The 23,373-nt window shown below is 41.7% G+C and overlaps 1 protein-coding gene and 1 long non-coding RNA gene across 6 annotated transcripts in view; one reads left to right on the top strand and one right to left on the bottom strand.

Annotated features, from left to right (window-relative positions):
* The window catches only part of LOC308406323, a 30,281-nt gene extending 27,706 nt beyond the window's left edge, over positions 1-2,575 (bottom strand). For 3 of the 5 annotated variants that reach the window (XR_013973511.1, XR_013973512.1, XR_013973513.1), the window contains exon 1: positions 2,435-2,575. This is a non-coding gene — a long non-coding RNA (uncharacterized lncRNA). The remainder of the gene's footprint in view (positions 1-2,434) is intronic. The other 2 variants (XR_013973514.1, XR_013973515.1) reach the window with 2 other exon arrangements.
* Positions 2,560-23,373, top strand: part of LOC308406321 (ubiquitin-conjugating enzyme E2 E2) — a 38,953-nt gene continuing 18,139 nt past the window's right edge. The window contains exons 1-3 of the mRNA XM_080897261.1: positions 2,560-2,699; positions 5,411-5,594; positions 7,960-8,010. Coding sequence (XP_080753387.1) covers positions 5,419-5,594; positions 7,960-8,010 — 227 coding nt within the window. The 5' untranslated portion in view covers positions 2,560-2,699; positions 5,411-5,418. The remainder of the gene's footprint in view (positions 2,700-5,410; positions 5,595-7,959; positions 8,011-23,373) is intronic.

Below are 23,373 nucleotides of genomic sequence, written 5' to 3'. Positions count from 1 at the left end.
CTGCCTTCATGCTTACTTCTCTCTTTACCACAGACTGGTGCAGCATCCCCATCACTCCAATTCATCCATCAATCTGTGGCTCCACTCTCCCCCCACTCATGAATAAGAACCGAGAAACTTGAACTTCTCCACTTGAGACCCCAAATGATTCCCAAACCAAGAGTGGGCCCTCCACAGTTTCAAGAACCATAGCCTCAAACTTTTCATCCCAGCCATTTAACACTTAGCTGCAAACCACCACCATGAAAGCTGGAGGTTTTCACTCAATGAGGCCAACAGGATCTGCAAAAAGCAGAGACGATGATCCTGAGACCACAGACATGCCACCCCCCATCTCTTGGATTCACCTAGAAATTCCTTTCATAAAAGCAATGAACAGAATCGGTAACTAAGGGCAGCAGTAGCGGTTTCTCCCAGAACAAGTCTGACTCGTGTAAGCTGCTGTGTGACTGAGAATCTTATAGCTGTGTCTAAACACGTCAGATTTCTTCAGTGTAAATTTGTGTGGTCACTGGTTGATGACTCGGTTCACGTAAATAAAACCACACGCATGCATGCTGCAGGCTGTTTTACTGAACCAGATAATCCCGTTCGGTGCAAGGCTCATTCAAACCACCATTATGAAACACCTCTCAGTTCTAAAAACAGCAATATCATAAGATTAGTAACACATGTTTTTATTTAACATCAAAACTTCCTCTGTGTGGACTCACACAGTCATCACTGTACAGCGCTAGAGTGCTGTGGGCTACGCATTCTCTCAAGCAGACTAAATGGAAAGCGTATATAAAGGGACAAAAAATTCAATCAGAAAGACCTCGACTACATACTGGTTTCACAGTGGGACGGCGCCGTCCTCTCACACGTGCATGTATCAAAGCCTGTGAGCGCGTAAAGGGAGAGCACTGGAAACAGGCCTCTCAGCCACCGTTACAGCAATCCCTCATTCTGACTGAAACATGTTTACACAGAGTTAACAATGCGAAAGATCGAAACGTCAAACAAAGAGTTTCCATAAAATGTTGTGTAATAATGAACACCTGTCAACTGTGGCTTTCATTTCCACAACATATTAAAATGTGAGGTGCAATTGGATTTTCTTCCACTGCATGGTTTAAAAATAGGTATGTATTTCAGAGGAATGACTGCTTTCAGCAGAGGCAAAACTATCACATCTTCCTAAAGATGAATATATCTGAGTTTTGCACTTAATGATAAAGAAATTCACATCAGCCAAAGCCTATTTTTCAAGACATTTAAATGTGTATGGATTAAAAACAAACCGTCCCCTTTCTGTCCTAAGCGCCACTAAACAGGGAAGTGTATATTTATGCAACTAATTACATTTAAATGTATTTATATAGTGCCAGTTCACAACAACAGGAGTCATTTGTAAGGTAAAGACCCCATGTGCACACAGGCTGTGACTGTAAGCAGCTGCAAACATCCTACAGTGGAGGCTGCAGGACGACAGGACTGTAAGTTGGACGGGTGAGATGCTCAATAATAAATAAATAGACATGTTTTAGCTATTTATTTACTTATTTGTAAATCTCCAGCAAAAAAAGGGAAAAGTATCCATGTGAATGTCAATAACTGGTGATTTTCCACAGATGGGAGGTGGGGGAAATACATACTGTGTAAAAAAGGTCTGAACTATTAATTATGGTCAATGCCACGAATCCTAGCTTAAGTTACAACATCCTGACAAACTGTAGGGTTTTTTTTTTTTAGTTTGTTTGGGGGGTTTTGTCCTGAGGAGCCAAAACCCCTGTAGCTTTAAACTGAGTTATCAATGTCCACCATTTCTGAACTACTTTACACTCATAAAAGTGTTGATTATACCAAACAAATGTATAATAAATACTCTGTGTGTGCACAGAGTTGCAGGAGTTGGGGCTTTAAGCTGTGTGCAATTCAATAGGGTAGAGTAGGAAAAATATAAAGGAAAAACATTTCCTGCACACACGGGGCTCGTAATTTGTGGCTCCGCTCCTGAACACACTCAGTAAAATCTGATAAAGACATTTTATATGTTCCTTTACAACATACTGAAACCTTATTCAGATTTTCCCCCCAGAGACACCAAAACATGTTCCCTACTGCAGCTTTAAATCCAGCTTTATTGTGATACACACGATTTCAAACCAACTTTGCAGTCTTACAAGTGTCTACCAGAATAAGCAAACACATCATGCGCTACAATGTGTGTACATATGCTGCAATTGGGCTTAAATACCCGTGAGCTGTGTACATTGCAATAGGGTGGAGTTGGGAGGGGAAGTAGTGGGGCTGCGGGGTATTTCTTGCACACATGGGGCTCATAATTTCTGGCTACGCTCCTGCACAGGCTGATAAAGACATTTTATATGGTGACTTATTGTTACACGACTAACGTATTTTATTCCTCGTATTAAAAAAAGAAAAAACTTACTCATTAGGCCCTTTACTGCTTTGGCCTCGCGTAGGCTACTTCTCTCACCAATGCGGCGCACGTGCACGAGCGGTGTGCGCAGACCGGGAGCGCGCGCGGAGGCGGTCCGGGGCTTCCTCAGTTTTCTGTAATCGCTTTTCTGCTGCTGCTACCTCCAGTTAAATAGCAAGGACACGGGAGCGAGCAGGCGGCCGTGAGAGGATATACTTTTTTCGGTACCTTGGGATTACGACGCGGAATTGCAGCATCGACGGCCAGCTGTCAGGTAAGGTCGACACACGCGTTCAGCCGCCGTAGATCCGCGAAAAGTAACTAAATGTCCCGTAAAAAGTGTCGTTTTCCAGTGAAGAAGAAGGGAGGAGGAGGGAAAAGAAGGGGGAGGTGGTGGTGGTGGTGGATGTGTGGGACGAGCCTCCCTTTGTGCCGAGGCAGGGTCACTGCTCTTCACCGCACAATGTGGACACTCCAGAAACGGCGAGGAGCCACACGTTTACCCCCCGCACCGCCACCGCACACCGCTCCGCTGGCACTGCCGCCGCTCACCGTCCTCCATCAGCCTCGCCGTCGGACGAGTCCGGCATTAACGCCTTCTCCTATGCGCATTTTCATTGAGTTTAAAACACCGAGGCCTGCTTCTGCTTCTTTTTTTCCCTTTAAATACCCCCCTCAGCGGTAATATAACGCACCCTTCTCCTCCTCCCCCCGGCCTTTTAACGTTAGCTAGCTCCCAATTATGTTTATGGTCGCTTTTGTTTTAGCCGGCCCCTTTTGTGTGCTTCACCCCCACAAATGTTGACCTCCTTGCTCTGACAAAGCAATGAAGTGATGTCTTATGCCACACACACCTCTTAACTTGTGTCCGTTGTTATTTTTGAGGGGATATACGGACCCTGGCATCTCGAAACCGGGTACGTTTCAGCCGTTGGTGTCCTTACCGTCACCGTGAAACGCCCCCCCCCCTCATAGAAAGACGACCTATCCCCCGCTTCAGTTGATCGCTTTTATTCATTTCGTGCCTATCAGAGAGCTTAAATCTATCAGTTTTGCTTTTAAAAAATAAGTTCATGGTATTTATTCAAGCCCAGGGGCGTTTCCAGGATTTAGAAAAACAAAACAAAAAACAGGTAGCATATTGGGGGGGGGGGGCAGAAAAAATCTGAATCAGAAAAACGTTGAGAAAAACATGTTGGGTACCAATTTCAGGCTCATGGTGTGACATGAAAAATGGTGCTTAACCACAGATTGGGATTTATTTTAAATTTTTTTGTAAAGTGGCAACACAGTCAAAGGGTAGCAACTAACAGCAACCAGACACTGCTGACAATCAGCTGCATTCAGTAACTTCAAGAGGACAGATGCAACTGTGAGGCTTGAGATTGACATTTGAATGTGGTAAATGCATTAGAGGATTACCTTGCTACAAAGCATTTTGCCAAATTGCAGTATTTGCTTGTTGTCCGTTGCTTTGTCACTGATGGTTTGTTGCTATTGGACATTCCCATCTCTGGTCAGTCACCTCTACCTTAGAATGTCCACTTCGCACCACCCCGTCTAAATCACTGGATATGGTTTTCATTTGCCATGTTGCTGCCAGTTATGTTCTTTTTTTTCCCCCTTTCTTTTTTGGGCACCCCCTGGTGCATGCCCGCCAATTTCATAACTTTTAATGCAACATAATTACATGAAAAAGTAAGGGCTTGAATAGAGGTGGATATAGAATAGAAAATTAGCTTCACTGTGCACTGTGAAAACCCATCAGCTGGTATTCTCCTGACATCACTGATGATCAGAAATGGAGGGAAAGTTTACTGAGATCATTTGAAGGCAACTAGCTCGGACACTTTCTTTGATGCTTTTTAGATGAAGAAAAGAAAAGAAGCATAGGGCCTCTGCAGGACTTCATGTTACTGTAATTTGACTCGCGCTATCGGCCTTACTCCTTATCCTTTTGACTCCTTGGGGTGAACACTCATGGGTTTTTAACGCAAATGTATTCATGCAAGTAATGCAAAACTTACATCACTAGCTTTACTGCGTGTAACTTTTAACATGAATTTAATCTAAAAGGTCATTATTATTATCAGTTTGGGTTTTTTTAAATGGTTTAAAACCTCCCAAGGTGAGCTCAAGTTATCAGCTGAATCATCTGAAGTTCGGCAAGCACTGGGCAGCACTTTCATGAAATACCAGCTATTGCCACTAGATGAAGCATTGTAGGAAATTCTTAATTATAAAGATTTCCTGGCAAAAGCACAGGCAAGTTTCTTGAGGAAATGGAGACTAGAGGTACAAAGAATTGCCAAAAGTAAAAAGAACAAAACATTTTAAGTTGCCCAGAGGTAAAATGATGCCCCCTGGTGGTAAGGTTTTAGATAACTTACAAAACGTAACATAGCATAGGAAAAGTAGATTTATTTGTTTAAAATCTGCAAAAGAATATGTAAATAATTTTCAGTCGGGGCTGAAGCCACCCCACGGCCCCCACTCTGGACACACCCCTGTTCCTGCGTTGTCTTTGTCGTTTGTAAACAAATGAGCAACAGAACCAGGGTAGTGTATTGATATTTATATTTTTCATCCACAAAGAGCTTTCTGTGTCTCAAACTACTACCACATTATCCAGTAAAGAAGAGGAGAGAGTATGACACAGAGCAGTGACAGGACCTCTAGTTTGTTTTAGAAATCTAGGCCAGTGGAGTCTACCTAATGACTGCTCTGTCTGTAACCCCTAGCAGATGATTGGGTGAATGTCTCATTATATTCTTAACAGGGGCCTTATACATGTGTAATCTGCTGCACTGTAAGCTTTGACAAATGTCTTTTCATCAGCTTTCACTCTGCACAATTTTAACCCTCGCCCACACCCAGCTTTTGATTTAGATTAAGTACATTTTGCTGTCCCCAAGTCTACCCAACTATCAGACATTGTGGAAACTTGCAACCTATTAATATTTGCATGTTCATTTATTGCTTTAGGGCCCACGATGTCCAGCGAAGTGCAGAGACCAGACGACAGCCCCAGCACAAGCGGGGGAAGCTCGGATATTGAGCAACGGGAATCGGTACCTGCTGAACAGGAGCGAGAGCAAGCACAGCCCAAAAAGAAGGAGACTAAGATCTCGAGTAAAACCGCTGCTAAACTTTCAACTAGTGCCAAGAGGTAAGAAAAGAAGAGAGGGCTTGAATCTGGCTTTGAGAGCCGAGCGTTTACACAGGAGTTGTTTGTTAAACTGAAGGCCTCTCCCCCTTCTTGTGCCCCAGGGGTGTGAAGTAATATAAAAAGACTGCAGTCCCACAGGCATTGTCATTTCAAACATCCACGCGATTCAGTGTGCCGCTTAACCCACAGAAAGGAAGAAACTCACCCAGCTCTGCGCTGAGGTGTCACTGCTGTCATTTATAAAGAGAGATTCTCGTTCCAGCCTGTTTGTTCGACTGGATGCGCCTCGTGCTCCACAGCCTACACCACCACCAACACTTACCTCCAACCAGTCTTCGCACTTATTCCCAAAAAAGACAGCCGATGAGAGAATTATGCAACCACTTGGCTTAGGCCACTGAGTCTTTTTATAACAGAGACTGACATTATGAACATCTCTGGGGGGGTTTTGTAAGCAGAAAAAGCCAAAACATGGGCGGACTTCAGCGTTGTTTTTGTGCAGCAGTGCCTGAATCCCAATTTTCTGGTTATCTGTAGCAAATGATCAAAGCTGTCTAATTTATCCTCGTGCTTAATAAACAGATAATAGGAGTACTTAATCTGGTTATATTTGCGATCTAACACTTGAAATCTGCACTGTTATAAACTGTAAGTAGTTTTACTTTTACCCAAGCAAGCATGACTGATTTGCATATATTTAAGGCAACTATCAACAATTGTCCAAAACCGCAACTTCTGTTCACTTCTCAGTTTCTTTTTTTCTTGGTGGTGTGGCTGATGTGGAAGCCGCTGGCCAATAATTGACTTGTTTTAAACAGGAGGGTGGAAAGAAATCACACCAACGGACTAGTCTAAAAGTAAGAAAACATTTGGCAATCAAAGCTGAGCACAAGCTAATGGACAAAATTACATGCTCTCCATAGACGTATTGCATTTTTATTATGAGCTATTTGAAACAGTTAATTGTATTCTTAAGAAACCAAATCATATTTTTAATATCACTAAAATGTGTGGCACAAATTAGTAATTACTTCTTTCCTCGCGCGGATGTGCCGAATAAGGCTGCACTTGGCAATAACCAGTAGTATCACTGCAGGAGCGGAAGGAGAGGAGGTTAATGTGCACCTACTATTGTAGCACTGTCCACCCTCCATAATGCACGTGTGGCCCAAGTGGGTGGATGCTGGAAGTTAGAAATAGTCTAACTTCCAGCATGAAGAGACTTTTACATGCTGACATACAATTATGGCTGAAAAGAAAAGTGGGTGGATATTAGGTGAAAGTGAAAAGGTGGAATTACATCATGACATATTTTGGCTCTTTGCTTCCTTACCTTCTTCACAGTTCTACTAACTCCTTCAGCCTGTTTTTAGATGTTTAAAATGTTGCACCTGCCTGTCCTCCACTCTTCATCATGCCAAACAACACACAGCAGCTTTCCACTGACAAAGCAAGCGTCTCTCCAAGTACAATCTTATTACTCTGTAACTCAAAAATCAATCAAACTGTCAGAAATATCCTTCTGTTTTCTCCCATGATGCTGATAAATCAGTGTAACCGCTTCCCACACACACACAAGCATGAGCTTGTCATGTCAATGTTGGTTGTTTGTGGAGCTTCTGAATGAAACTATAGTGAAGCATGTTCAGTTTAGTATGACTCTCATGAAAATGATCATATTAAAGCATCAATAATTATATCATCATCAGTGTGGAGAACTGTATTGCAAAGCCACACTGTTATTACACATATTACATGTCAGCAGGTTAAATATCAGGGCTGACATACAGCCAGTCATTGTCTATATGAACCTATTGCAGAACTTTCCACCTAACTTGAGGGGAAGTTCACATCTTCCCCTGACAGGGAGGGTGAGGAGCACCGCAGCCCCGATTAGTGGTGGGCACGATTGTAAAATCACAGAAAACTGTTCCCTGGTGTTGGCATTTAATAAAATAAAGACAATTAATATAAACAGTTAGTATTTTAGGTGCAGACTATCGAGGGCAGCAATGTCTAATTGCGTAGTCGACCACAGGTGTGGACACTTGATTATGATTTAAGCAGACTCGACATCAGTACTGTAGTATCATATTGAGTTTTTAGAATCTCATTTATAAGCCATTTAATAGGGGAAAAAAAGGTGTTTTCTAGTTGAGTAAACGGAATCCTAATTACAAGAAAAACTTTCTTTTAGGGGAAAGGCCAGAACCTCTTTGGAGGTCGTCTGCATCTCTTTTTCCGTTAGAGATTTGGGTTAAAGGCAACCACACCTCTTTGAAAGCTTTTGTATCACTGAATAAATGCACCAAGGAAATCTCCACTCTTTCAGATGAATTTTAATTTGCAAATCTTTCTTTTGCAGGATTCAAAAAGAGCTTGCGGAAATAACACTAGACCCACCTCCCAACTGCAGGTAAGGAGATGTTACACATTCGGAGCATTGCTGTAATGACTCATAACCCTGAGTGTAGATGGTAAAGCTGATATGGGCAGCAGCAGCAATGTGCTGCTTTCATGGCTTTTCTCTGGGAAAAAAAAAAGGAGATGTAATGCAGTTGTGTTTTTGTAACTCACCGCATACTGCTGCTGTTTGTTTGTATTTTTTGTTTGGTGTATTCGAGTGACTTAAGGCCACTGTGGAGTTGTTGTTGTTGCTGCTGCTGCATAATGCATGCTGCCTTTTTTTTTTCTTTAGATGACAGTATTCTGGTCTTCTGAAATGGTGGAAAACAAGTGTGCGGTGTGACTTTAAAACCTGTTTCGATTCTCGTGTGGGCCCCCCCCCCCAGCTCGCTGCGCTGGGGATTTACCACAGACAATGGTTATTATGTGCCACTGTCGCGGCTCTGAGCCCTTTGAGGAAGAGATACGGTCGCGAGCGAGCGGCAGGCCACATGTGCATCGGTCTCTGCGGACATGACAAAAGGCATACCTTTGGGAGGAAGCCAGATTTTATTAACCCAAACCACACAAAGTGACACTGTCATTGATTGTGCCTGTGTTTATTACTGCACAATAATTACTCTCTGAATCAGCACTCGACTGCAAATTAAGAAAGAAAATGGACGCCAGTGTTTGTTGACACTTGTGGGAGATGCTGATGTTTTCTGACCACTGTGATTGGCTATATCCGTTCAGGCACCTGCTTAAAATGATTAAGGAAAACCGCTTTGTGTGACTCATCTGGCAATTTGAAATTACTACACCCTAGACGGCCTTGTTTATTGCATGAATTAATCACCCCTGCTGGGTCTCATCAGAAGCCCACCATCATTAACGATAAACATTGAGCTAACCTTTTCATTTCAGCTCATGGCTCGGTTTTGTTATTGTACCGGGGGCTAAAAGAGATGTTGTTTTTTTCCTCGAGGTCTCTAATCTATTTCACCCCCACCCCCCTCCGTCTTAAAACTAGGTTGGCTCACATGAAGGATTTAGCTTGAGGACACAGCTAAGTCATTTGAAAGTAAAATAATCGCTAGCGGAAATTTCACAGTCATCGTCTTAGTGGGGGAACTAGTTGCCTGGGAAACAATTAAGCTTCTTCAAGATAATCCTTTGTGTGTGTGTGTGTGTGTGTGTGTGTGTGTGTGTGTGTGTGTGTGTGTGTGTGTGTGTTGCCTTTCTGTATTTAAGATGACACCAAAAACCTAATAATGTGTTTTTTGTTGTTTTTTTTTCACGTCTGATGTAGTGAACTAGATTAGCCCTGTGTTAACAATGACGGGGGGGTCAGGTGCATCAGAAAAGCAGACGATCACAGCACAGTTTATATTCTCGCACGACTGAGCACCCAGCCGCTGCGTTTATGTCGTCATCATTTGTATGCCACACACTCATCGCTCCTCCTGGCCAGGTTAGCCTGAGAGGTTATTCAATTCATTCCCCCCGCGACAAATGGAGGCACAGACTGTTGCCCCCCTTTCATGAGGCAGATAGAGACTTGTGTCAAAGAGATTCACTTTTGTACTTTCAGTAAATGCAGCGTTGGTGGCCATCAACTCAGGAACCATCCAGATTATTCCTCCATTTGTGTCAACGGTCAGAGAGAATTTCTCTTTTTCTATCGTACAGCTAAAAATCTGCAGTCTCCTTTGTTTCACCGACAGTCTTTTCACCTTCAGGGCAGTGGAAGGGATCCCGCAGCTTTGCTGCCTGCAAAATGGAGAGCCCGTCTTTGCATATTTAGCCTTCCTTTTTTTTTAAACATGCACAGCAGCTTTGAACTTTTTAGGACTTAAGATTAATTAATAGTACCTCATTGAGTAGGGCCTATGCTGTAGTGTATTTGAGGTGGTCTGGGCATCTGATCAGGATGGCCTCCCTTAAAGGGTTTTCCAGGCATGTCTAAGTGAGAGGACACTTCGGGGTAAACCTAGAACTCACTGGACACATTATATCTTTTGCCTGCACTGGAACCACTTCAGGATTCCCCCATGAGGAATTGGAAAGCAGTGCTAGGGAGGGCGAATACCATGGAATTTGGAATACCATGTTTAGTTGGAGTAGAAAATCAACAGATGGATGAAGAGTTTTTTTGCTTTCCATGTTTCTGGTGCTGTGTGTGCAGAAAACTGTGAAAAATATTCCCACCTGATTATCCTGAAATTATCGAGTTCATGTGTAAAAATGGCTCATCAGTGAAGATGTGTGCTAAGAGTCCAAATTTACCTTTCACATCTTGGGAGGTGTTGAAGATCTAATTTAGTGAAGCATCTATGGCAGGAGGTTCCCACTAGATAAATATAATAAAACACCCACACATTTTCTTCATTCCACGTTCCTGTGATAACCCTCAAAATGTGTTGTTTAAATGAGCTGCCTGTCTTGATAAATCTCTCTTACTAATGTTTCCTGTCTTTCTCTGGCTGTAGAGAGGCTGCAATATTAATGCTTAAGTTGTTTTAAAACCAAAAAATCAATTCCTATGCAGTGTGAACAAAACTGTCATACCTTCAGTGCAATGTCACCACTTGGAAATCGCAAGCCGGTATTTAAATGTGTCTCCAAGCTTTATCTCACCCTCGGCTTTGTGACAGTCTGCTTGTCACCTTGGCAGTTGTCATGCATCAAACGAACAGGAACATGTTGAAAGCCCAAGAGGATTTGACATGGCAATTATTCTCACTGTCATACACTTCAAGTATATTGTACAGGCAGCTTGTGCTTTTACACCTATTGAAGCGTATAAAGCAGCTTTTGCGACGAATTGTTTTTTTGTTTTTTTTTTTGGGGGGGGGGGGGTCCCTCTCTTTCCATCAACATGTGCAAATATTGCATTGATCTTACTAGGATGAAGTTTTGATTAGATGGGCTTAAAGCGAAGCATGAAAGGCTTATCACTAATACCAGATTTTCAAAGCCACAGAGATTCAAATGTATGCTGCCATCATCTGAAAGTGTTGCACATCTTCAGACAGTTAATCAGGTTTACAAAGGCTGCTGACCCACTGAAGGCATTTTATTTTTCATAAGCCCTTTACTCTCCAGTAACAATACAGATTATTTTCCCCATTATTTGATTCTTTAAAACGGCAAGAAAAGGTCTCATCATTTCCTAAATCCCCCTGTAGCACACATTTCGTGTGATGTGCAAAAGGTACCACTAATATTCTGGTGCATTTAGTGCTTAATCAGATTTTAATCTCAATTGTGATTCTGGCTTCCAACGATTATGCAAGCAAAATAATTGGTATAAAGTGATTACCGACTTGATTTCACTTTAATTGAGTGAAAAGGTGTGTCATGAATCAAGCGCACACCTCTCCCTTACAGCGGTGTGTTTTTGCTGCTCCCTGAAAGCCCAGATTCATTTGCTGTTTGGCTAAGCTGAAGCCAAGGTGAGTAATGTGGGATTTATACTTCAGCTTTAAACCCTTCAGAAATCCTCCATCGTAGCCAAATAACATCCGTCCGACTGTGATTTGTGATTGGCCTGTTCGGTACCGTAGTGTCCTCCAGCACACTTCTTCTGCTGCTGCCATTTTTTTTCTTTTTTAAATCCGCTAAGAGAATTTATAAACTCAAGGAAAGATATTCCACCCCCAGCTAGTGTTTTGGCACAGAAAATCCAGAACAACACAGGCGTTGTGATGGTTACATCGTAGGCTCTGCATTAGGCTCGAGGCGGGGATTATACTGCGGCGCGAGCGTGGACAGCTGCACCCACCACGGACGAGTAGTCATTTGTGTTGCGCTCCTTCTAAGGCTGTAAGGACGCATGTGGAGTTGGTCAATCGTCGTCATAGTGTAGACTCCACGGGACTACACTACGACGAGTCATAAAAAATGGGCAGGTGTGCAGACATCTGCAGAAATCACTGCACTTGCCATCTGACAAAATTTACATCATGTGAGCCCAAGCACACACTAGCATACTCATGAACATGGAAATTATAGCCAAGTGAAGCATTTGTCAACAAGATCAAAGTAGTAAAGTTTTTGCAGTTGAACCCTTGGAAGGACTGTCGTCTGCCTGCAGCTGTCTTTGTTTCTGGATCTTTCGGCGTCTCTTACCCAGTCCACTTTTGGTAGTACACGATACTTAGCTTGGCTTCAGCTTGTTGTCACTCTTTTCCCCCAAGGCACTCAAGCCCATTGCTGCCTTAGGCTCTGTTCGCCCTCATCTGCTCCCACAGTGGAGACAGGCTGGCAGGGATCAGCATTTGCCCTTGCAATAGGGGATTTTCTGTGAAAAACACCCACTAGTCAACTCCCTTTTAGGACAAACCTGTGTCCTCCACGCCTGCCTCCTTTTTTTTCTTTTTTCTTCAATTGAATTATATTTTAACGTTCAAGGAAACATACAGTAGAAACATGTGTTTTTAACATGAAATAACTGCATGTCTTTTAAGCTAATGAGAAGGTGATCATTATTTTGCTTATGATCAGCAGCTTTACTAGTGAGTGGGTTAGGGCTGCCACGATTTGTCGACTAGTCACGATTACGTCGACTATCAAAATCGTCGACGACTGATTTAATAGTCGACGTGTCGTTTGAAGCTTTGTAAGATCGCAAAAGACGCAGGAATAATAGCAGGATTTAAGAGTGTAATAACGGACTGAAACAGAAGATGGCAGCACAGCATGTACAAGGATGCCAGCTGCCGTTAAACCCCGAAGAAGAAGAAGCAGCTGTGTCCCAGAATTCATAGCGCGGCCCAGCTTAGTTTCCAACAATGGCGGTAGCTAGTTAGTTTTAATATTACTCTTATTGTTCTTTCTGGGTCACAAAATAAACGTTTAACATATTTTCAGGCGAGAATGTAGCTGTGTAAACCTCAAATATCGGCTCAGTTTAGCAGGACACCACATATTTTCAAAAGCGCTCCGACGTTTTCGGAGACGTCTGTTACCCACTAGCTCGATAGCTAGCCGGGGGCTAGGTCACTAGCGCCGTGAGAACACCGGACTCCCGGCAAATTGTTTTCAAACCCACCGCTGTCTTTCGCGACTCAGGTTAAATATATATGAGTCACTTAGATAAATTAAAAATGTTGTTGTTTGGCTTTTTTTTTTATTTTTTTATTTGTTCCTGAGTAAATCGGTTTGGCTGAGATTAAAGTTATAGTTTTTACACAGCTGAATAAACGTCAAGCAGACAGCTGATTATCAGAAGTGTGAGATGCTGGAGAATATACTCCGGTGTCCTGTTATATTTTAGATAGCAAGGAGTTTATTAAACTTCACCGAAACAATCTGCAAATTTCATTAAAATTGAATAAACTATCATCTTGTCTTTATTTTTAGTTAGCACCTTAAAAGCTTAAAGCTGTAAGCTAATGATAGTTATATAAGAGCAGATGCTGCTGGTGCAATAAGCTGTAGTTTTACGTCCAGTGGATGATGATCTGATTAGTCGACTAATCGCATAAATAATCGGTGACTAGTCGACTATCAAAATAATCGTTTGTGGCAGCCCTAGAGTGGGTGTCACGTGTCCTGCCTCCTGCACGCTCAGTCCAGGTAATTACCTCATCCAAACCACAGAGTATTTTCAGCAGTGCAAACTCATCTGAGGCAGGCTATTTCCTGCTTTGTGAAAAAATGGCAAATGTGGAAAATATCCTGACTTAATTCTCCATAAACTGTCCGAAATTCATGTGCGAAAATGGCTTTTGGCACAAATATTACAAGTTTGAGCTACAGCTAAAGACGTTAAAACATAATGCCCGTCCAAGGCTGCAGGAACAAAGTGGAATCATTTTTATCAGCTTTATCTGCTAAATCCCTTTTCATCATCATCCCCCATCTTCCTCTTCTGCTCTGTTTCTTTAAAATACTCTGGCCAAAAACACTCTGTTCTGCTTCTCAGCTTATTCCCTGACCGATCCCTTCTTCATTTCTATCAAATCATGAGTTGTTACTACTCAGCACAGCAACATTTCAAAGAAAAATCCAACCGGGGTCCAAAACCTGCTGGTCTGGACACTGTGCCATTTCATCTCACAGTCAGTCAAACAAAAACTTCCATTACACCCTCGGAGGAGTGATAGCCAAATAATGCTCAGCTGCTTGAAACGTTAATATTAAAAGCCAGCTTTTTGTGTTAGCTCATCCACACTCAGAAACAGCTGCTATTGTTCAGCAATCACGGCTGAATAATCCGTTGCTGAAGAGCTAGACATACCAATTTCTCCTCCTGAAGCAAATCGAATAGATTAAAAGCAGGGCAGCCACAACCTACGGTGCACTTTGAGTAACAAGTTCAGCTCTCTTTTCTGTCAGGACGCATTCAGGGAAATGTAGGAAACCACTAACTGAAGTAGATAAGGTTGAGGGAAGCTTAATTAAAAAGTAGTTTAAAACAGAACAGCTTCTGTGCCGATTTTGCCGATTATAAACTAAGAGCACTTAAACAGTGTAAAAACACCCACAGTTAGTACACATTAGTACTGTTTAGTAATTATTCTTTTAACCAGATTTCTTAAAATGTTCTTGCTGCTTAAGTATCAGTTTAACAGTATGTCTGTGTTTATGCAGTACATCATAAAAGACGTCATAAAAGCAAAATCTAGGAAACCATTTGTTAACCAGACGGCGGGCTAGGTTAGAGACTGAGAGCCACTGCCAGTCCAACAGCTAGAGATTGCTAACCTATTCCTAGAGCTCCTTGCCACCCCTATTGTGATTTACAGTTTCATTATGTATTTAAAATGCTGATGGAGTAGACTAGTCGCACACAACCGACCCCAACGTAGGCCTGGGCATAAAGAACCATACCTGCTATGACCAGGTCCCTCCTATATTTTCAGATCATCTCCCTGCACTTTGCTCTTTCTCATGGTAAACTCTCAAAATTTGTTTGGCCATAAAGCCTTATTAGGAGTATTTTTATGAGTAACTTAACTTACAAAAATAGGTGCACGTGTTTATCTATGAAAGTCACCGCACTACACATAATTACAAATAATCTCTCAGCGCAACCTGGCAATGCACACCCTGATTCAAGGGGTCTGTGTGTGTGTCTGTGTGTGTTCTCTACACCGGCAAACACATCAGTTATATGCTCGCTACCTCAGCAGCTGTTGTTGATTCACTACATCAGATGTCTTTACTATTAGAGGAAGACTTTAAAATACACTCAAATGAACGATTAAAATTAATGTCGTCCTTCAGTCTCAACAGAATCTTTCTGTAGAGCCAGCTGTGCAACATAGGAGGTAGGACTGTCTATAAAGATAATAAAAATATATGGTTTACACAGTTTGTTATGTTAAGCAAACAAAGACACTAAAGCAAAGTTTTCCTGGCTTTTCCTGCTTGCTTACTTAAGAAAAGTTTATGTACCGTAATTGTCGGGCTATAAGCCGCTACTTTTTGCACAAGCTTTGAACCCTGCGGCTTTTAGTCAGGTGCGGCTTTTCTATGGATCGTCCATGAGCGGATTTGTTTTGTTTGTTCCGCTGTTGTACGGCACTACGTTGCCTGGCGGAAGGATCGGGGTTCAAGAGTGGTATTTTGATCACATGTCCATCCGCCAGGCAATGTAGTGCCGTACGAAGTAGCGCGAAAAACAAACTTCAAAGTAGCGCTACGCGTTCAGCTGGAGGCGTGGATGATGAGCGGCGATAAACTTGCGAAAAGCAAGTTATGCTCAACTCCACCGGTGGATTCTGACAGCGTGGAAAAGTGTGAAAACATCCACGATCACCAACGGATTTCGAAGGGCTGGACTGCTGCATGATGGAGAGGAGGACACCGCCACGGCCCTTCTGAGGGTGTTCGACTCCGACACTGACAACGAGGATTTCTTTGGTTGGTTTTGAAAGTGACAACGAAGGAGAGAAGCGGAGAGTGGATGACGAAGCCATCCTGAACCTGTTCGTTTCCTGGAGAAGAGGACTTTGGTGGTTTTAGTGCGCAGGAAGAAGAGAAAGATGGTGGTGAATGACTGACTTTTCTTCTTGTTAAAGCTGTGTCACTGCACCTCAGCCTAAAAGGTAGTCTGAATCTATTTTTCTGGTGTGCTGTAGGTTATTGTTATGTACTACATTTGTTACTCATTTATGAAGCACAGTACATGTTTTGTACTTGTAATTACCGGTACTTGTACATATACCTAAAAAGTTATGCAAATATGTACCCATAACTTGTTTTTCAAAATATTAATAAAAGGGGTGTGTCTCCAAACAGCCGTCTCTTTCCTGACAATTCCCTTTGTGCATATTCTTTTACATATGATAAGTCAACATTGAAACACCTGCGGCTTTTAGTCAGGTGCGGCTAATGTATGTACAAAACAGGATTTTCCCCTGATTTTAGCTTGTGCGGCTAATATTCAGGTGCGCTCTGTAGTCCGGGAAATACGGTATGTCCCTCATGTTTCTTCACTTTTTTTTTTTTTTTTTTTTTTTGTTATAAACAAAATGTTAAAAATGAATAAATCCTGATAATTTTCCTTCTGTGAAAGGTGGAATGTCATGGAATGTTAAATTACTCCTTTTATATTCGGATTAATATTCTTGCTGCAGCTTTGTTTCCAATTATACCAACAAGTATAACTGATAATTATAACAAAACATCTGCTATTCTTAAATGTTAAAACTTCAGCTACTTTCTTGTTATGCAGGTTTTACACTGTTTTCTGACACATTCAAGACTAGATTAACGAAAAGGTTATCACTAGGTTAGTAAAAAAAAAAAAATCCCGTCTTGCAGGCCTTGTTTGCTGCTTGCTTGGAGCGTCAGCTAGCTGCCTCACGTCTTTCTTCCTTTTGTTTGGGTTTGAATTACAGATGTATTACATGGCTGACCTTTGGAACAAATGGTCTTCTTTGGTCTATGCATTTCCTTTTGTGTTGACATGATTCCAGAACTAAGCTGTCACTGCTTGACGATATCGGGCAAGCTGTTAGAAAAATGTCCCTTTCGCACTGCATCACATGCTTGCTGGCTCACAGCCTTAACACGAGTACGCACCTCCATCATCATCAAGACTCTCACAGAAATGAGGCTGCTGTTCTTGTAGGTTCTGACCTCTAATTCTCTTCTCGTCTTGGTGTCTGAGGTGGCTGTGCATTGGTTTTTTGCCGTGCCCCTCGGGGGATTATGTGTGAGTGACACAGCCAGCATAATTTTTCATGGCGTTAACATTAAGCACAGCAGGGAGGGCTTATCAATATTCATTAAGGGGCGGAGGGACCAGAGGAAAAGAGACCGGGGTGGGCTCCAGGAATACCTCCCGGGTGTTTGAACTGATAAACGTATTGTGTCTGGAAGCATCAGTGAATTATTATTGGTGTGATTTTAGTGCTATGATGTGCAGCAGATAAACAAGCACCTTTTCTGTGCTTCAAGGTGTTTCCACTGCTTACCTTTATGAAGTGTTTCTTCACTGTGTCAGCCGCCCAAATACAGAGACAGGCTGGATGACCGAGGAAAAAAGACATATACACACACACACCATCTGTCACTGGGGTCGGTCATTCACTCTGTGATGGATTTGTTGTATTTCTGTGCTAATTTTGCATGCAGAGTGTTTTGTTTTTTTTATGTAGATATTTGCATCCTCCGGTCAAAAAAAAATACATCATCCTTTTTGCGGGTTTTCTTTGATGTTCACTTCACTGTGGAAACTGATGCACGTGCTGAATTTCTCACCTTCATCTGCCATTTATACTGGTGTGATGCACGTGAAAATAGGTACACTGAAAATAGGCTTGTCTGTGAAATGGGAGACATCTCGAGCTCAAGTGTCAGTTAAAAGTATCGCGATTGATGGAATTTGTTGTTTAGAAAAATATAGAGCACAGTTTTCCACAGTTCTGTCTTCGGGTGTTTTTCCTTTCTGTCTAACCAGCAGTCTTGAATAAAAGGCTATTTAATGCACAGCAAACTGAAAAAGTTTATTTTTATATGTCACCAAATGTTATCGACTTTATGTCCTCTGGTCATCGTGTTTTCTGTGCGAACACAGCTGTAGATTCTCCACTTCTGCTTTGTTTTTTTATTCGGTTTCTTTTCCAATAACAGTCACTGACAGTAGTCACAATTTATGTTTTTAATAAAACAATGGCAGTTAAAAAACAAACTTTTCTTTCACTTAACTGAATGTCTAAATAAATCGCTTTCTGAAATGTTGGAGCAATCTCCTTTCATATGTCAGCTCTGTAATTACACCTCCAAAACACTGGTTAGTGGCAGTCTTGGTAGATGTTTCATCTTTTTATTGTTTTCTGTCTGAGAGAATAATCTTCTGTTATCAGTTTCCTAGTGGAAAAGTTTATTGACCGTTAACCATCGAGCACAAGCGTTTTTCATCTCGTACCAGCTCGGGCAGACTCCGGGTCAGTGGTCTTGGAGTACAGCTGGTGATGCCTGCATGGCAGTTCAGTTGTAGGCTGTCTACAGGATGAGAACCTTAACCTGCAGGGATGAGAACCACTTGCCTCATAATCTGTGCGGTTTGATTATTTATTTAAGGGAGTGTGTATGCACCTACATGTACATCATGTTGACACAAACTGAACATCATGTGGTCCAGACTGTATAATCTGTTGCTCATATGCACAAATGAACCAAGTGCTCTCAAAGACTATCAGAAAAATGAAAGATATCTTAAGTGTGCATCCGTTTTCGTGTCCCTACATAAAAGCTCCTGAAACGAATAGTTTTTCCAGCCAAACAAATCTGTCCTGTTTTTTTTCTCCTCACAAAAAGTTTAATGTGCGAAGGTAATAAGTTGTTTCCTATAGATTGCAGCTAACATATGCTCTCCCTCTGACACAATCCACAGTTTAATTCATCCTTAATGTTTTCCACTACGGCACTTGTTTGACAGTGAACATGGTCCGCCTTGATTCATGTGTGTCATTGAATTCTCAATGTCCTCATTTGTGAGGTAGTTTTCTGGCAAACATTTGTCCGCAGTGTTATTAATGGGTTTGCGGGGAAGTCGAGCATGAAGCATGGAGTGTGGACATTTTGTGGTGGATTGTTGCCATTACAGCGCCGCTTTCACACAAGCAGTTTAGGTCATTGAGAATGACTGAATGGTAATCTGAGGCTGGCAAGTAAGCAAACAGAAGGAATCTTTTGGCAAGCGAACAAATACTGTAACTCACAAGTAAACAGTTGCTCTTAGATCCCATTACCCTTCTGACTGGGATCTTAAAAAGTAATAGATTTCCCCCTGAAGTCACAAATCACAGCTCCTGCCAAGAAGCTTTAAAGTGTCTTAATGACATATTTGTGGTCTCTGGGATGAAATGTTAACACTCTTAACGTTCTGTTGTAAGTGATGAAAAGAAATGAATAATAACCAGGGAATAAAAACGTGCAGCTTAAAAATAAATAAATAAATAAAAAATCTTGATACGTTTCTCTACCTGCAAACCTTGGGGCTAACACGGTGTCCGGGGAATAGACCAGAGAAATATCGGGCTGTGTAGCAGATGTGGCAGCTCAGCTTGTTCTGATCACTGACCTTTTTGGTAATAAGTCCACTCCCTCAGCCAGGAGACTAAATGGCTGCCCAGAGTAGCTTTGTGGAGGGTGCAGAGAGGCTGAAGAGACGGCTCCAATTACAGCTGAACAGACTTTAGTGGATGGCTGTAAAATGAAGAGTATTAACATTGCACACTTGACTAATTTAGTTCATAAATTGCAAGAGGGTGCAGTTTTGTCTCGGAGGCAAATCTGTTTTTTAGGCAGTTTTCTTTCCTGAAGCAGTGTTCCTGCAAGTCCCTGCCCAGGCAACCAGTTTGCATGTCAGCACAAATTCTAGCTTATTTTATTCAAGCAGAGCAAACGTTTATAATTACCCCATGATAGAGTTCCATGCTCATAAAGCAATTATAAAAAGCTTCTGTACACACCAGTTATGATTTAGATCTCGGCATGTTCTTTGAATTTTATTTATTTTTGCCAAATTGTGCACATTTGGTTTGTCGGGCCTCATTTTAGGGAACCGAAGTTTCTCCTTAATAGATCAGTCACCCTTCACTTTAGGTACACAGCATGTTCTTTGTCGACTAAGTGGTATTTTTATGACTTGTATGGCTCTATGCTGTCGTTTATGCAAAGCATGTGTGCGTTATGCTAATGATATATGCTCTGCTTTATACATTTTTAGCTTGAGGCAAACATTTGCACTGCACCAGATGCTGGCAGCAAGCAGCAGGAACATGGAGAGGGAAAATGCTTACCACACTGAATTCTGTGTCGTACCTCAGAAGCATTGTGAAGAGATCAGATCCTCTGTTTATTTACAGCTTTGTGAACATGGGAAGAAAAATGCACATTTATTAAGAACAAAATAAATCTGTTTTTATGACTAGTAAAACCAAAGATAAGATTCTATGCAAGTCCTGCAATCTGCTGTAAATTGCCTTTTTTGTTTTTTTGTTGTTTTTTTGTTGTTTTTTTTTACCAATTCCTATCATCACTAAGTGTTTATTCTATTACTTCCAAAGTATATATCCCCAAGGCTTTTACTGTAAAGGAAAAGACAGGAAGAAGCTCTAGCTGCACATGTGTAGAGCAAACGGGCTTTCTAGTCCAGATCTGGCTCATTTCCCTTAAGCAGCCTTGCTTATGATTGGCTGCCGCTCACAAATGGAGGGTTTTATTTCCAGTGGGTGAGGTTTCTCTGCTAGCAATCAGAGCTGTACTTTTAGGAAAAAATAATTTAAAAAAAAAAAATTTGCTCTTGAAAACACGAAATAAAACAATAAGTTAAAGGTTTGATTTCTATGCGAGTGCTGTTTGTGATATATTCTAAATAGCCTTTTTCTTCACAGTAATTGAAATACAGCTGCATGAACATGACAGACTTTTTAAGTAAAAGGCCTCTCTCATAAAGTATACTTCCTCAGTTCAACACTCACAACAGTGTGTATTGATTGAACCGAGCGCACACACAGTCGTCTCCCTGTGGGAATCAAACTGTATTATTCCCTTCGACTTGGAAACGCATGCATCCACCTACTCAACCATTTCCCTTGTTGCTGTATAAACCTTCCGGTCAGTAATTGCAGTATTCATTGTACAGACTAACAAAAAAAGGCTCGATTTAAAAAAAAAACAAACCATGTCATTTGAGACAATAAAGACGAGAGAACAGAGGAAGGAGGTGTCACCCCGGCTGTCGAGCTGCACAGTAATTGGTCTTGGGGCTCTTTCACGGTTGGGGGGAAAGAAGATTGCTTCATTATAGTTCCTCTTCTGATAACCGCCACAGCCGCTGATAGAAAAGAAGATCTTAACTGAATGGCGGTGCTGTTAGGGGGGGGAAAAGTGCCTGTGGGGAATGAACTGGAATGGCGAATAATACAGATAATAGCTTTATTTGTGCTTAGCGGTATTCACAAGCTCCAAAACATACTGATTCACATTCAATTACGAGTTTACCTCCCTGTTTTATTTATCAGCCCCTTGGTGCAGTTTGTGGCTCAGACAGCTATTTACCTGCCGCTGTAAACAGCTCTGTGTGTGACAGTCTGCTTCTGGAGCTCTCTGTTTTTGCTCTTTGTTTTGCTCACACACAGCATCACGTTTGATTATGTTTGCATGTTTCTGTCGGTGACCTTTTAGATTATGTGCAAGCAATATTGGATCCAACAGCATCTTTTCAGTGTCACACTCCCTCACCCTTTTTACGCTTTAAAGGTGGCGGTGTAGTTTCTCGTTTCGGTGAGAGTGCCAGCTGTGGTTAGCTTGAAGTCATCGGCTTCCTGTAGAGACCAGTTTATACAGTGGTTAGAGGGAAATAAAATCCATAGAAACCTTTAATAAAATTCCTGCAGCTCACAGCTGTACGTCTATATGTTCTGTATATAAACAGTCATATTTTCAGAAAAACATTTCCAGAGTTGTTGAAGATATTAGTGACTGGGGAGCTAAATTCATCCATGTGTTTTTAATATAAAAATCAGCTGCAAATGCTGGGAAAAAATTCTCGAAATATGTTGAAACATCCTTTCATGAGGAAAAAAGCTGAAGACCAGCACTGAGGCCCAGAAATTTCACAGATTGCTCAACTTTTCACATAGTTGGTTAAAGGGGTTCTATTATTATATCTATTTCCAGCTCCATATTTTTATTGTTGTAGTTTTGCATAATTCAGTCAAAAATCATCCCAGATTGTCACATGGTTTATTTTGTAGTGAGCTTTGAAGTTTTGTTCTGTGTGTGTTTTTGTGTGTAAATTTAAACAGCTCCCGTCACCACTGTCCTTTAAAATTTGTAGTAAATAATGTTTACATTAAGAGTAGTGTTAGTGTATAGAAACAAACGTGGACACTACAAAGTAAGATGGCTTTCCATTGCCAGACGCCTTCTTGGATGCATCTTGTGTTGGGATTCTCCTCCTTCTGACGCTCAGTTTACTTCAGCTGCACTCTGTTTTATCAAAATACCAGTATTCGTGTGGGGCTTGGCCCTAAACATGCAGGTGAGGACTCGGTAAAAAGAATAGTTAAAGCTTTGAGCCACTCACCTGCAGCAGTTATGCACTTGCTTAGATAACATCTACCCTTCTCATTCCACATAATATAGACTCCTAGTGGCAACTGTCATCACCACAGCAGGCAGAAAATAAGCTTTCTGTTGTTGTTGTTAAATTTTGTGCCACAAGAATACCAATGGTGGGTTTTTAACAGAAGAGGCGTTTGCACCGGCGCATACCATTTGTAAATCTGGCCCTGTGTCTCAGCGGCTTGGGAACGCCTCGTTGTTCTCCAGAAGAGCTGCAGGAGGAGTCTCAGCTTAAACTGCTACCCCCACAACCCAGATAAGTGGCAGATGATGGATGTTTAGCATGAACAGTATATATGACAGGATCAAATTAAAGCATAATAGTTCCCCTTTAATCTGATGGCTGTTCACATGCAGATTTATTTGATTATGTTCTGTTGACTGCAGCCTATGCACTGGACAGTCTGGCTTTAACATGGTGAGACCAGTAAAGAAGCCGTCTTTGAAGCCTTAGCGCTGTATTTGTTGGATGTGTTTCAGTGATGGTGAAGAGGGAATTTGTGTATTGTTTGTCTTAAAGTCTGTTTCAGAAAGACTCCATCACCACCACGCAGTCCTTTTGGCACACATGGCGGATGTTCTTGCTGTTTCCCTGCAGCTGCGCTTTTCACTCGTGCATTCTTTAATAGTGGTTGCTTGCAGTGTTTTCTTTGATGTAGAAAAACTTAAGTTTATTCTGGTCTGACATTTCAGTTTGTTCCAGAGCATCCTCAAGTGGTATCTGATGTTTATCAATTCCCTCTTTAAGAGTCTAAGAGAAGCTTTTTCCTGTAAACATGATCAGAGCAGATAATTTTAC

The sequence above is a fragment of the Rhamphochromis sp. 'chilingali' genome, assembly GCF_963969265.1.
Source record: "Rhamphochromis sp. 'chilingali' genome assembly, chromosome: 11".
NCBI lineage: Eukaryota > Metazoa > Chordata > Actinopteri > Cichliformes > Cichlidae > Rhamphochromis > Rhamphochromis sp. 'chilingali'.
Note: the sequence above shows the minus strand (reverse complement) of the source record. Positions and strands in the feature narration are given on the sequence as shown.